This window comes from Mobula hypostoma, chromosome 7, assembly GCF_963921235.1.
Source record: "Mobula hypostoma chromosome 7, sMobHyp1.1, whole genome shotgun sequence".
NCBI classification, from domain to species: Eukaryota; Metazoa; Chordata; class Chondrichthyes; order Myliobatiformes; family Myliobatidae; genus Mobula; species Mobula hypostoma.
Genome location: NC_086103.1, coordinates 168852100 through 168868269, shown reverse-complemented (window position 1 = coordinate 168868269; position 16170 = coordinate 168852100). Strand labels below are relative to the sequence as shown.

The 16170-nt window shown below is 40.9% G+C and overlaps 1 protein-coding gene across 2 annotated transcripts in view; it reads right to left on the bottom strand.

The window, feature by feature from the left end:
- jade3 (jade family PHD finger 3) overlaps nt 1–16170 on the bottom strand; it is a 50818-nt gene that overhangs the window by 8964 nt on the left and 25684 nt on the right. The window contains exons 5-9 of one of the 2 annotated variants that reach the window (XM_063054544.1): nt 15317–15474; nt 14089–14279; nt 13125–13336; nt 10395–10562; nt 2518–2634 (exon numbers count right to left, since the gene is read on the bottom strand). In XM_063054544.1, the coding sequence (XP_062910614.1) occupies nt 2518–2634; nt 10395–10562; nt 13125–13336; nt 14089–14279; nt 15317–15474 (846 nt within the window). The remainder of the gene's footprint in view (nt 1–2517; nt 2635–10394; nt 10563–13124; nt 13337–14088; nt 14280–15316; nt 15475–16170) is intronic. The other variant, XM_063054545.1, reaches the window with a different exon arrangement.

Sequence of the window (16170 nt, the reverse complement as noted above, 5' to 3'; positions counted from 1 at the left end):
ATTTACCTATTGAGTATTCAGGTGAAACAATATTTGTTTTCCAATTCCATGTGCCAATGTTAGACCACAAGATATACAGTACTGTGCAAAAGTCTTAGACACCCCAGATTTTTTGTATGGTTTCAGATGGTACGGCCTCTAGACCCCTGATCTCAACATGAGCTTTCTTGTTTGCTTCTGTCTCTGCAGGTAGTCTCAGACAGCTTCAAAGTTGGCAGAACTGTGACAAGTTCCCCAAAATGCTTGGAACAACCTACCAGCTGATTTTCTTATAAAACTGCAGGAGAGTGTACTCAAGAATTGATGCAGTTTTAAAGACCACACCAAATATTAATTTGATTTAGTGTTTTTTTAAAAAAACTGTTTATAGCTCTTAAGGTACTATTTTTTGATATTTAGGAACTTTTCAATTCATTATTTTTGAAAGCACTTTGCCTTCCGTTTTTTTTTAAACGTACAAGACTTTTGCACAGTATTATAAAAGCAGAACTAGGTCACTGAGCCCGACCCTGTTCCGCTATTCCATTACGTCTGATTTATTATCCCATTTTCCCACCTTCTCCGTGTAACATTAGACGCCCTTAATAGTCAATAACCTGTCAACCTTCACTTTAAATATTCTCAATTGCCTGTGGCAATAAACTTCTGTCCTAAAGGGACGTCCTTCTATTCAGAGGCTGTACCCTCTGGCTTTTCTATTTATTGTTGTCATTACCTCAAAAAATATTAAATTGTTACTGTAAAAGAGAAGGCAACTTCCAACATTAACGATGAGGCCACTCTCTGGTTGGAGAAGCAACACCTCATTCTGTCTGGAAAGCCTCCAACCCGACAGAATAAAAGTTGATTTCTCTAACTTCTGGCAATACCTATTGCCTCCCCTTCTCTTTTCCATACCCATGTTGGTTCCTCTCTCACCTCTTCCCCTCTCCTCACCTGCTCATTACCTGCCTCTGGCACCATTCGCTTTTGCCCGTGGTCCGCTTTCCTCTCGTATCAGATTTCTCTTTTGCAGCCTTTTACATTTTCAACCTTATCACCTATCAGCTTACCACTTCATCCCTCCTCCCCCAGCCATGTACCTTCCCACTTATCACCCGCCAGCTTGTACTCCTTCCCTTCCCCCCACCACCTTATTCTGGCTTCTACCACCCCCCAACCCACCTTCCTTTCCAATCCTGATGAAGGGTCTCAGCCTGAAACATCAACCTCTCCACAGATGCTGCCTGACCTGCTGAGTTCATCCAACATTTTTTGTTTGCAGCTCTGGATTTCCAACATCTGCAGAATCTTGTGTTTATGCCGTATCATTCTTGTGCTGCTAGTATTTAATAGGATCTAGTGTGAATCTCCATCAAGTACGTCTGAGTCTACAAATCCCTGTATATACATGCTGTGCAAAGTTACAGTACAGGAATTTTAATGCACTACGTTCCACAATGTTAACATTTTATGAACAGGCTAAGGAAATCTTGAGAACTGCAAAGCATATTGTGACTTCTCATTATTTCTATTGCAGCTGGCTGGAAAACAAATTATACTACATTTAAAAATTAACAGCTGTTAGTAGAACAAGTAGGGTCTCGTCTGCCAAGTACTCTAAAGCAACTCAGTGGCCGCAACTTTACTGAATTACCCAAATACATTAAGATTTATTCGAAAGTATCTACTCGTCGGCCGAAAAACAAAAGCAGGATTTAAATACACACAGCCTATTGTCTCCTAGAATGCCTTGCTCTCTTCTCTGAGCATCAAAGACAACTGACAACAGCGATTTCGTCAATGTTACAATTGTTTGATATGTACACTCACTGGCCACTTTATTAGGCGCACTTGATCATTAATGCAGGTTTCTGATCAGCCAATCATATGGCAGCAACTCTGCACAAATTCTAAATTTTCGACTAATATTTGTATACCTGTGCACTTGTAATGGTACTGTAACACTGAAATTTCCTTTGGAATCAATAAGGTATCTATAGGCATGCAGACACAGATAAGTTATTGTTTAGACAAACATCAGAAAGGGGAAGAAATGTGATCCAAGTGACTCTGACCGTGAAATGATTGTTGGTGCCAGACAGGGTGGTTTGAGCATCTCAAACTGCTGATCTCCTGGGATTTTCACACACAACAGTCTCTAGCATTTACAGAGAATGGTGCAAGAAACAAAAAAAAACCAACATCCAGTGAGTGGCAGTCCTAGGACAAAAAAGCCTAGCTAATGAGAGGTAAGAGGAGAACAGCCAGACTGGTTCAAGGCATCAGGAAGGCAACAGTAACTCAAATAACCACACATTTGCAACAGCGGTGTACGGAAGAGAATGCACAATACACTGAACCTCGAAGTGGTTGGACTACAAAAACAAAAGATCGCATCAAGTTCTTTAGGTGTACTTAATAAAGTGGCCTTTGAGAGTATATTCAAATATAAGCATACAAGGGCAGAAAGGAAGTCTCATTTCACCTAGAAGCAATCATATCTGTTATTCACCCAGTTTAATAAAAGGAGCATACCTGAATACAAGCACCAGTCTTCAATTTGCAAAGGTTACAGACTAACGACCATCGGCTTGGAGGAATGTGAGACACCTTAGTAATTGGTTCCATTCTTTCTGGGCAGGCAATACTGACCTATAACCATGTTAAAAGGAAGTTACATAATTTTTCAGTTTGAAATTAAGATCACCACCACATGGCTAATTATGATTTGCTAGGGATCAAACTGAATTCATGTATGCAGATCAGCATGTTAGTCTCTTAACTGGAGCAGCTTAATAGCTCTTGAAAATAATTAGCAGCTCAAAGTCTCTTCAGGATTGACACGTGTGAACACTTGTCAGGGGACTGTACTAATTCTCAGTAAGGAGGCATCTTAAATACAACAGAACTTCTAACAAAATAGTTAAGAGTCAATAACAGCATATCTGATATTCCATTAGGTGAAACACGACAGAATTGCTTCCATAATCACATTATACTTATCATTCACAAATGATTAAATATTACCCTCATGCACAACTTGATGCTTTGTATTTTTCAAAAGTGCAAGAATACCCTCAAGTACAAATTCATAATCATTAAAATAATCACAACTTGATTAACTTTCTCTCTTGATAGTCAAATCTCACAACAGCACCATTAATCACAAATTTGCCATATCAGCAGTTTCCTCCTTCTGCAGCTGTTTAAAATAGGAGCTGAAGTGAGTGCTTCCAGCACATCAGCATGATTTTTAAAAATCTGCAAAGTACCCAAAAGGGTCAATCAAATCTTTCATCCTAAATGGGTCGTGTTTAACATAACTCTACGATTCAGATTCAAATAGGACAGAAACTTCTCTTCAGAATTCAACCCATTTGTGAGAGGAATAAGTCCAGGCTTTTCAATGTTAGGAAATTAGGGCCAGCAGAGAAAGGCGGGGGTGTATTCTTTTTCTATTGTTTAATTAGCCCTTCTGAAAGGCTAACCAAGCTGCAGTAACAACAATGGATTAGGAGAATGAAATGCATAACAGCGATCTAGAAATTTATTAGCCCATCAAGAGCTAAAAAGCCACAGTAAGAGAGACTCAGTCTGCTTTATGCCCTTCATACCTGATTTTCCTGCTTACATTGAGCACTTTACAGGGATCCGTTCAAGTACAAAATAACTGAAACATTCATAACCCTTGCTGAAAACTGAGCAGAAATTAGCAGCTCAAAGTAGCTTCGGGATTGACACATGTGAACACTTGTCAGGGGACTGTACTAACAGTCTGCAACTGATGACTCTGCAACTGATTTCATAGAGTCATAGAACATTACAGCACAGAAACAGGCCTTTAACCTCAACTAGTCTGGGTCAAACCATTAATCTGTCCCATCGACCTGAACCTGGAGCATAGCACTCCACACCACACCCATCCATGAAGCTATCCAAATTTCACTTAAATGTTGAAATTGACCCTGCATCCACCACTAGCACTGGAAGCATGGTCCACACTCATGACTTTCTTAGTGATGGACTTCTCCATGTTCCCCTCAAACATTTCACCTGTCACTCTTAATCCATGACCTTGAGGTGTAGTCTTACCAACTTCACTGGACAAAGCCTGCTTGCACTTACCCTATCCATACCACTATCAAATTTCCCCTCAATCTTCTATATTCTAGGAAATAAAGTCCTAACCCATTCAATCTTTACCTCCAACTCGAGTCCGCAAGTCCCAGCAATATCCTCGTAATTTTTCTTTGCACTCTTTCAATCTTATTTAGATTAGATTATGAGGACACGCAGTCCTTTTTTGTCATTTAGTAATGCATGCATTAAGAAATGATATAATGTTCCTCCAATGTGATATCACAGAAACACAAAACAGACCAAGACTAAAAAATCTGACAAAAAAAACATAATTATAACATAGTTACAACAGTGCAAGCAATACAGTAATTTGATAGAAGAACAGACCATGGGCACAGTGAAAAAAAGTCTCAGTCTCTCAAAAGTCCCAACATCTCACGTAGACAGTAGAAGGAAGAAAACTCTCCCTGCCATGAGCTTCCAGCGCCGCAAACTTGCCGATGCAGCATCCTGGAAGCACCCAACCATAGTCGGACTCTCAGTCCGTCCAAAAACTTCGAGCCTCTGACCAGCCCTCCAACACCGAGCACCATCTCTGCCGAGCGCTTTGACCCCAGCCCCGGCCGCCAGCAACAGGCAAAGCCAAGGATTTGGGGCCTTCCCCTCCGGAGATTCTCAATAGCACAGTAGCAGCGGCAGCAAACCAGGCATTTCAGAAGTTTCTCCGGATGTTCCTCCGTGCTTCTCACGACCATCTCCATCAAATCAGATTGTGCACGACCCCTATTTAACAAATATGATATCATTTCACCGGAGAGGCCGTGCGTGCTGCGTCGCACCGCCATCTTCTCCTCACTACACATTTCCTGTAGGAAGGTGATCAAAACTGAATACAATACACTAGATTAGGTCTCACCAATGCCTTCTACAATTTCAACATCCAAACTCCTGTACTCAGTACATTAATGTATGAAGGCCAATGTGCCAAAAGCTTTCTTTACAACCTTTTCTACCTGTGACATCACCTTCAAGGAATTATGGAGCTGGTGTTGAGGGACCAGGTGAGATTCTCCGCCAGGTGAACACCCCCCAAGAAATTTGGTGCTCTTAACGATCTCAACAGAGGAGCCGCCAATGTCCAGTGGAGGGCGGTCGCTCCATGCTCTCCTGAAGTCAACCACCATCTCTTTTGTTTTGTTCACATTCAGAGACAGTTTGTTGGCTCTGCAGCAGTCCGTTAGCCGCCGCACCTCCTCTCTGTATGCTGACTTCTTGCATCCTTGTATTTTTGCTGATGAGACCCACCACGGTCGTGTGATCGGCAAATTTGATGATGTGATTCAAGCTGTGTGTTGCTGCACAGTCATGGTCAGCAGAGTGAACAGCAGTAGACTGAGCACACAGCTCTGGGGGGCCCCCGTGCTCAGTATGATGGTGTTGGAGATGCTGCTCCCCATCTGGACCGACTGAGGTCTCCCAGTCAGGAAGTCTAGGAATCAGTTGCAGAGGGAGGTGTTCAGGCCCAGCAGTTTCAGCTTTCCAATCAGGTGCTGAGGAATGATTGTGTTGAATGCTGAACTGAAGTCTATGAACAGCATTCGAACGTATGTGTCTTTTTTGTCCAGGTGGGTGAGGGCCAGGTGGAGGGTGGTGACAATGGCGTCATCTGCTCAGCGGTTGGGACGACATGTGAACTGCAGGGGGTCCAGTGAGGGGGGCAGCAGGGTCTTTATGTGCTTTATGACAAGCCTCTCGAAACATTTCATGATGATGGATGTGAGAGCAACAGGATAGTAGTCATTGAGGCAGGAAGATTTCTTCGGCACAGGGACGATGGTGGCGGCCTTGAAGCACGTTGGAATGGCAGCACTGCCCAGGGAGATGTTGAGGATGTCAGTGAGAACATCTGCCAGCTGGTCTGCATATCATCTGAGTACTCTGCCAGGAATATTGTCTGGTCCAGCAGCCTTCTGTGTGTTGACCTTGCATAGAGGTTTCCTCACAGCCAGAGAATAGTAAACCTATGGAATGCTCTGCCACAAACTGTGGTGGAGGCCAAGTCCGTGGGTATACTTAAGGCGGAAGATGATCGTTTCATGATCGGTCAGGGCATCAAAGGTTATGGCAAAAGGATAGGTATATGAGGTAGCGTGGGATACAGGATCAGCCATGGTGGAGCAGACCCGATGGGCTGAATGGCCTATTTCTGCTCCCATGTCTAATTGTCCTATGGTCTTCTACCCATAAAGCCTCACTAGAAGAACTCTCCAATCTGTCATGACAGAGCAATGCTGTGACATTTTCCTTCACTAGTAATGCCACCACTCCCCCTTCAATCCTTCCAGCTCTATCGCTTCTAAAACAGGAACCCCTGGAACATTGAGCTATCTGTCCTGCCCCTTCAGCAACCAAGTCTCATTAATGGCTACAATGTCATAATTTCACTTGTTATTCCATGCCAAGCTCATCCACCTTTCCTACAATACTCTTTGCATTTAAATATGTACAACTCAGAACATTAGTCCAACATGCTCCACGTTTCAATTCCTGACTTTGTGTGTAGGCTTAACAACATCTTTCTCCACAACCACTCCACTATTCATTCTGGCACACTGGTTTCCATCCATATGCAATTCTAGTTTAATAACAGCTTCCCCCCACCCGCCCCTGTGCAGCATTCACAAACCTTTCTGTGGATACTAATACCCCTCCAGTTCACGTAAAAACCATCCCTTCTATACAGGTCCCATCTTCCCTGGAAGAGAGCCCAATGATCCAAACATCCCTCCTGGGCCAATTCCTTAGCCACGTGTAAAGCAATATAATCTTCCAAGGTCTGTCCTCACTAGCGTGTGGGATGGGTAGCAATCCTGAAATCACAATCCTAGAGGTCCTGTCCTTTAACTTAGCGCTCAACTCCCTGAGCACAAATTGTAGGATTTCATCACCCATCCTACCCACGTCATGAGTACCGATCTGGACCATGACCTTTGGCAGCTCATCCTCCCACAAGAATATCTGTACCTTCTTTAAAAAAAAATGTGGGGGAGGGTGAAAGAGGGGGAATGTGTGGAAGGCGTTCACTCCCAGAAATCACTGTGGAGGTTGGGATATATTCAGAGGCTTGGGGAACAGGTATCAAAGAAACTGGGAGAACCCTGGGGAGAAGATGGACACCTTCAAAAAGTTTCAACACACCACTGTCAGGTGGTGGTCAGACAGATCAATGCCTATAGCAATACCAAAGGACTTGGTACCAGATGTTCCAAGTTCAAAAAAAAAAATCTCAATTATAATCAAGATTTATAGAAACAGCAATAAATCATATCACACACTCACTATTCCTACAACACAAGTTTATATGCTACAACCTTACATGTTTATAGCTTTTTAACATTCCAACCAAATACCCCTCTTGCAGAGAGAGCAAGCTCATTCACTGAATGCAACAGCAGAATGGAAGAGATCCCCAAATCATGCTGATAGACAGAGCTTTTTTTTTTAAAAAACAGAAGAGTGTGCCAAGGAACATAACACAACAGCCAAAGCCACTGACCAGTGGATCAGGGATGACCAAAGATTCTCTCTCCAATCCTCTTTACATCCCCAGTCTCAATTACAAAATTTCTTCTGTATTTTTTTTGTCCAGATCAGGGGTTCCCAACTTGGGATCCATGGACCCTCTTGCTTAATGGTATTGGTTCATGGCATAAGTTGGGAACTCAGTCTAGATGGATCAGAAGATGTTCTATTAATATTCCTCCTCCACTCACAATGCCCAAACTCTCTCATTTCAGATACTCATATAAACACATCTTGGTCTCACACTGCAAGCGCTATACATCACCCTAAACTTTCAAAAGTTTTCATCGGCAGCAGTCAGTTGAGCCAAAGGGCCCATTTCTGTGCTGTATTATTTATAATGTCATCTAATGCTCTCCTTCAACTCATATCCCCAATAATCAGATACATTATCAACTTGGATTATGTGAAATTTGGTTCTTTTGGGCAGCAGTACAATTACAAAAAAAAACTTTTGGATGCCGCAGCAGCTATTACGGCTCCGGGCATTCTGCAGGTTGGAGTTCAATTCTGGCACCATTCTGTAAGGCTGTAGTCCCCAACCACCGGGCCGCGAGGAAACAATAGGATTTGGCGATACAAGTCAGCTGCACCTTTCCTCATTCCCTGTCACACCCACTGTTGAACTTGAATGCACATGAGGTCATTTCACACGCATCATCCATGTCAGCGTGGGAAGGGGATCAACTCCTCGAGCTTGCAAATGACGGTGGGCTGAAAAGTATGTTTGACATAACATCTCAGTCGGCATTCTGGATCAAAGTCAAGGCTAAATATCCTGAGATAGCCACGAAAGCACTGATGTTGCTTTCATTTCCAACATATCTCTGCGAAGCAGGGTTTTCTGCAATGAATGCAATGAAAACTAAATTGCGGAATAGACTGGACATAAGGAACCCCCTTCGAGTATCACTGTCTCCCCTCACCCCTCAATGGGACCATCTTGTTGCAGGGAAACAAGCCCAGGGCTCCCTCTGATTCAGCGATATTGGTGCGGTGCAATCATTTTATATGTTCATACGGGGAAAATATGAGCTGTGTGTTTAATATCCAAACGTTACTTAAAATGTTATGATGCAATTGACTTATAAGTGACTTATAATTGACATCACTATATTCATGCGAGGAAAATATGTGCTGTGTTTAATATTAAATTCGTTAGATAAACCCTTTTAGAAATGAAATTCAGTGTATTAGCCACTTACAAGTGACTTATAGTTGATTTATCACCTATATTCTGGTCGTGATTAACACCCCCCCCACCCCAGGGTTGCCAACTGTCCCGTATTAGCCAGGACATTCCATATATTGGGCTAAATTGGTTTGTCCTATACGGGACCACCCTTGCCCCGTATTTCCCCCGCTAAGGTAGAGCGTTTCTATGAAACTTTTCGTGCTGAAATGGTGTAAAGCGAAGAAGCAATTACCATTAATTTATATGGGAAAAATTTTTGAGCGTTCCCAGACCCAAAAAAATAACCTACCAAATCATACCAAATAACACATAAAATCTAAAATAACACTAACATATAGTAAAGGCAGGAACGATATGATAAATACACAGCCTATATAAAGTAGAAATAATGTATGTACAGTGTAGTTTCACTGAACAGAATGGCCAAAAATGATTTGTAGAAAAAAAATCGGCACGTACACACATGCGCACACAGGTGCCTGTGCAAGGCTTCATGGTCATGGTAGTCTTTCTCGGGGTAAACACAATGTATTTGATTGATACTCTTGTCCGTTGGCAGCCCTACTTTCCCCCCCACCAATGGTCGGCCGGTCCGCAAGAATATTGTCAATATTAAACCGGTCCGCGGTGCAAAAAAGGTTGGGGACCCCTGCTGGAAGGAGTCTCTGTATGTCCTCACAGTGGAATGTCTGGGTTTTTCCCCCAGGTGCTCCAGTTTCCTCCCACAGTCCAAGGACATAGCAGATAGATTAACTGGTCATTGTAAATTGCCCCATGATTAGGTTCAGTTAGGTTAATCTCATGCTCAGGTTAATCGGGATTATGGGGTTGCTGGGGCAGCATGACTCAAAGTGCCTAAATAAAAGTAAATGATGCAAAATATGAGGTAGTGTTTATGAATCATTTCAGGAATCTTGTGGCAGAGGTGAAGAAGCAGTTTTTGAATAGTTGTGTGGGTCAATCAACCTACGAACAATAGATTATCCCTTTAAATAGTATAGATCTAGGACTTGCCCTTGCTGTTAAGAGTTTTGTTGTGTATTAGGCACAAAGGGTTATTTAACTGCATAATTCAACTTCACAAGCAGCAACCAGCTGGGGATTTCATAAGGATTGAAATGATCTGTATACACTGCATGTTTCAAGTGCTGGTATGTTACAAGCAGAAAAACAACAAATCTTATACATTCAGCATGATTACAAAAGCATTTAATATTACAGTATACTAGAAATGAATTACAACATGTTAGAAACTTGCACTACAAAACTGAATTTCTAGATGAGTGCATTTTGCTAGCCTTAGAGACCAAATAAATTCCAGTTCAATGAAATAAAGAATGTCTATTTCAGAACCAGTCATAATACTTCATTTTCAAACCATCCTGCATTAATATACTCCTTCATCAAGCTTTATTTAACCATTTTGTCTTACTCCACTTGCACTTCAGTGACACGTGGTCCATTTCCCATATTCTCTTCTAAAGTAATCACTTTTGCTATTTCAGGCAACAACAGAAAGGGATTTCTATCAAAACACTTCCGAAACTCCATTTACCTCAGGAATCCACAAGGCACAGCTAACGTGTGCCCACTTGGTTCCGGCACGTGTGGCTTTCATTGCTCCGCCTTGCTTTGGACACAAAAGACACTGCGGATAAATTCCAAGGACACAAGTACGACACAACCAGCTCCCTTCAGGCACTTTTAGAATCCCATAGCAAGCCTAAATGTAATGGAAAATGTGAAAGTAGTGAATTAAAACAAACTTTGCATAAATTGGATACTGCATCAACACACAACTTAAAATACAAGATCTTTGCCAATTCTGATCTCCAATATATTCCTCTATTCAAAACATTCCAACCATGTTGGCTATGATTTTAGCTGCCAAGTACACAATCTCTGGCATTTCACTCCTAGTCCTGTCTTTTCCTCCCACTTGTATGTTTAGTACCTCTTCAACTGAGCATGTCATCTATTCTGATACCTCTTTATTTCAATGCCCAATGCACTTTTCCTGTAAAGTGTATTCACAGGAAACACACTGTCACATGAATGCATGACACAGGAAAAGTTCCATATTGTAAGTTTTGTTGCTTCTGTGAAAATTAAAACAGACCTGTTCATGATTTGAGCTAATCACTCCAAGTGAACTTGCAAGCAAAAATGCAAACAACAGGAATTCTGCAGATGCTGGAAATTCAAGCAACACACATCAAAGTTGCTGGTGAACGCAGCAGGCCAGGCAGCATCTCTGACGAAGGGTCTCGGCCTGAAACGTCGACTGTACCTCTTCCTAGCGTTCACCAGCAACTTTGATGTGTGTTGCTTGCAAGCAAAAACACCAACTTTACATCACTCATCAAAAGATACAATGGAAGTTATAGCTTTACTATTGGTTGAAAGATAAACATGCTTGAAGCTTGCCAAATTTCAAAGATTAAGGACAGATGTGTTAAAAATACATTGCAATTATAGTTCTGAGCTCTAGCTCTCCCCAAGATATCAAGTATTAACCAAACCACTTCAATTCAACAACTGAGGTGTCAGATAAAACCGAACCTCCTGCAACACCGATAATGAACTGTAGGGCAAATGCAGTTAAATCACCAGTTAGATTATTGATCCCAAGAAATTGTATAGATCTTAATTTTATTGATTTTTTAAAAAAAACAGTCAAGAGAAACAAACATTACAGGGACAAGAAAAATTCACAGGTGACTGACTGTTCGCAATAAGATCACTGGGACAAGGAATCAAGACCTTCTGTGGGCAAGTTGATGTACAGCACACCAACCTCATTAGGAATTATTTATATACGATCAAAGATGAGCTTTATTTGTCACATGTACATCAAAACATAGTGAAATGCATTGTTTGCGTCCATAATCAACACAGTCCAAGGATGTGCTGGGGGCAGTCCACAAGCATCGCCACGCTTCCCATGCCAACATAGCATGCCCACAACTTACTAACCTTAGCCTGTACACAGAACTGAAGCAAATCAGAAATAATCTGACAGGAGAGGAGAGTGGACCATGGGACACAGAGAAGTAGGTAACCAAATATTTTAATTCCAACTCCCATTCCTGTTCCAATGTGTCAACCCATGCCTCTCATGCAAAGATGAGGCCATGCTCAGCGTGGAGGAGCAACATCTTATATTCTGTCTGGGTACCCTCCATTATGATGGTATGAATACAGATTTCTCCTTCTGGTGAACATATTTCTCCCCTCCTCTTGTTCCCTACTCTGATCTTTCACCTCTTCTCTATTACTTCCCCCTGGGTTCCCCCACCCCCCTTTTTCTCCTATGGTCCACTCTCCTCTATTAGTTGCTTTCTTCTCCAGGCCTTGACCTTTCCCACTCACCTGGCTTCATCTATCACCAACCAGCTAGCCTCTTCCCCTCCCACCCACATCTTTTCACTCTGGCATCTTCCCCCTTCCTTCTTAGTCCAAAAGGGTCCCAAAACATTGACTGCTTATTCTTTTCCACAGATGCTGCTTGACCTGCTGAGATCCTCCAGCATTGTGTGTGTGTTTCTCTGGATTTCCAGAATCTTCGGCCTGTTGCATGTCTGTTGATAAAAGTTTCAAGTTCCCACTGTAAAATCCTGGAAGTGGATTTATATGTATTTTTCTTTATTTCTGGGTTGTTGGCATTACTAGCTAACCCAGCATTTATTGCTCAACCTTGGTCACCATGATTAGTCCAATCTAAGTAAACAGTTTACCAGCGCATGGCAAAGGCAGTTTTAAAAGTGGTCAGGATAATGTGGAATTGGAATTAGACTTGCATACCAGACAAGAGTAGCAAACTTAATTCATTGAAGTAAATTAATTTGGTTTTGACAAAAGTAATGCATAAAAAGCTGAAGGAACTTAGCAGGTCAGGTTGTATCCATACACGCTGCCTGAACTGCTGAATTCCTCCAGCGTTTTGCATGTGTTGTTTTAAATTATCTATTTATTATATTTCTGAAACCTTTTTGTATGAAACTGTGATCTCTTCATTCATTACTCACAGCTAACCATGCAACTATATCATTTAGCCAAAGGTACAATATAAAGTCTACATTCTTTTAGATACAAAGCTAAACATTTTATATGGATTTCACTCTAAACATCAAACCTTTAAATCAGTATTATTTAAACACAAGGTAGATATTTTACATTAGTTCAGCAAATATGATTTTTCTGTACTGTTTTGCTCTTTGACAATGACATAAAATCACTGGAATTTGAATTATTCATTTATACTTTGATTAAATACATCTCTTACTTGATGGACACAGATATTACACCTGTCACAGAAGACCATCTCATTTCCTTCTTCACTATCAGGAGAACGACATACATCACAGATAACATCTTCATCATACTCGATCCCAAGCCCTTCCTCAGTCTCTATGGCATGGTTCATATTTTCATAGCAATGACGTTCCAGTGCTTCTATAGTTCTCTCCATAGTGTTTTCAGGAATCAAGCTACAGCCTGAATAAAAAAGTTAAGATTTTTTTTATAAAACCCTAATTCATCATTCAGTTCAGTTTTTTCCAGTTTATTCTGCAACAAGAAACCACTTAAAACTTACGATTTTAAACTCTTATGTGAACAACAGCAATGTTTTTTGGTTTTCAAAATGCTTCAAATGTTTTAATATGTAATTGCCTCATCAGCCACCAAAATCTATCTCTACAGTGAAGTTAACTAAATGATACTGGTTCCAGTTTGAAGGGAAAGAATGTGCTTCAAACCCAGTTCCTCATTTTCCTCACTCAAGCCAAATACCAAAACTCAAGTGGGAACGATAATGATCTTTCCTTGAATGCTGATACGTTTTTCAAGGTACTGCCATGCTCTATTGAATCATATTATATATTTAAAAAAGCATAAACCTTGCAATGAGTACAGAGCATCAACTGCAAAATAAACAAAAAGCTATTTTTATTTATCTCCCATGAGTGAATTTATATTCTGTTGCGAGGCTTTCTGTAGATCATGCTTAATTGAATAAAAAGACTGACCATCAACACTACTATACACAAAATTAGATGCAATGTAGCTTTAAAATATCACAATACCACATCCTGCAATCTTGGGACAAATTAATAACTTCAATTTTCAAATTAAATTTCGCTTGATTTGCCACAAATCATTCCAATTGAATGCTGGATTATTCACACAGATTATTGCTCATTTAGTAAAGAGCATTTGGAATATTGCACAAAATAACCCTGACTTACCCATTTCTCTCAGCTCTTCATTTGCTGCTTGCAACCAATAAATGTCCATATCATCCAAGTCATAGCGGCATACGCTATCTGCAAGTTCCAACATATTAACATATCCAGGATCTGTGGACTCTGTGCTGGAGCATCGAATATACTTCCGTGGCTTAGTAAATAAAATGTCCTTCACTTTTTCTAAAATAACCCTAAAACAGCCAAACGCAGAAGACAAATGCAGGACTACAATTAACTCAATGATAAGTATTGTCAATTCATTTAAACTTCACACCAAAAAACATAGCACAAAAGATTTTGAGATCATTTTAGAGCTTCCTGTGCCACATTCTGCAGGCAATCTACTCATTTTCTTTGCAATTCCATTAACTCTGAATGAGAACAAAAATGGGAAAAAACTGTATGGAATTCTGCACCAACTCTCCACAATATAAAATCAATCTCTACCAGGCAATTAAAGGCAGAAAGGCTATTTTTGTCCTCTTTAAAAGTATCTGTACTAGATGAGAATAGTTGCAGAATTTGGATCACTTATTTACATTGGGAATGTGCATAGATCTTTTTCCTCTCTCAAAATGGTTATGAATTTTCGGAATTCGCAGCGCCAATGGTTGCTTAGTCAGTGAAGATATTTCAAGCAGAAGCTAAAAGATTATTTTTTGCACTACACTGGAGCCAAGGCTTATAAAAATTGGGTAAAAAATGTGGCCACCATTAGCTGTAATCTCAATGAACAGTGGAGCAGATTTCTTGAAACAAGCAATGCATTATTATCATCATCCCCAATTTCTAATCCTTTCAGTTGTTAACCTGCAAGTTGCTGAATACTTACTCAACAGAATGGATAATGAATTTAATAGAGTTATCAAAGGAAATAGACAGTAAATAAGCAACCCCAACATACGGCCATTCAGCAGAAGTTGGCCCTTATAGAATTCACAAGATATTTCTCAAAAAAATAGAAATACAGAACAAAATTTGCTCTAATGCAACTTAGTGAAAAAAGAAAAAAAAATGTTTTTCAATGCCCATTTCTTGATGCCTGCAGATGTAGATAAATGCTAAACAAGCTTCTTTCTCAGAATTCAATACACCCCTGACCCCTCCCCCAACCCCTATATCACAGGGGTTACTTATAAAAAGAATGATAACGATGTTCTAAGATGTATTTTAACATTTGGCAATAATCAAGTGGAAAGATGCATTTATTTTGCAAAACATCATTTACCTGACAGATGAACTTGGAATTGTTTCTGGACTGGCTGGAACCTGTACTCCCTTTTCCCACTCCTGTTTCCATTGATCAGCCAAGAGATAGTATTCATCCGGGTTCACATGATGGGAATCTGGAATTTTCATGGCACTGATGAGATCCTTCCTGAATACCTATAAAATCAAACTTAAATATTTAAACGAACATTAAAGGAGGCGACCACAACACATTTCAGTGGTCATGCACTGTATTACTCCAAGGCAAAATCCATGGTGGTTCAAATCCACAGTTCCTCACAGCAAGGCAACAGAAGGGTACTGTCTAAGCGAGCTCCAGTAGATTATCTAGTGATTAATTAAAATGAAGGATTTGGAGATCATAGAAACATAGAAAACCTACAGCACAATACAGGCCCTTCGGTCCACAAAGCTATGCTGAACATGTCCCTACCTTAGAACTACCTAGGCTTACCCATAGCCCTCTATTTTTCTAAGCTCCATGTACCTGTCCGGGAGTCTCTTAAAAGACGCTATTGTTTCCGCCTCCACCACCACTGCCGGTAGCCCAATCCACACACTCACCACTCTCCACGTAAAAAAAAACTTATCCCTGACATCTCCTCTGTACCCACTTCCAAGCACTCTAAAACTATGCCCTCATGCTAGCCATTTCTACCCTGGGAAAAAGCCTCTGACTATCCACACGATCAATGCCTCTCACCATCTTGTACACCTCTATCAGGTCACTTCTCATCCTCCATCACTCCAAGGAGAAAAAGCCAAATTCACTCAACTTATTCTCATAAGGCATGCTCCCCAACCCAGGCAATATCCTTGTAAATCTCCTCTGCACCCTTTCTATGGTTTCCA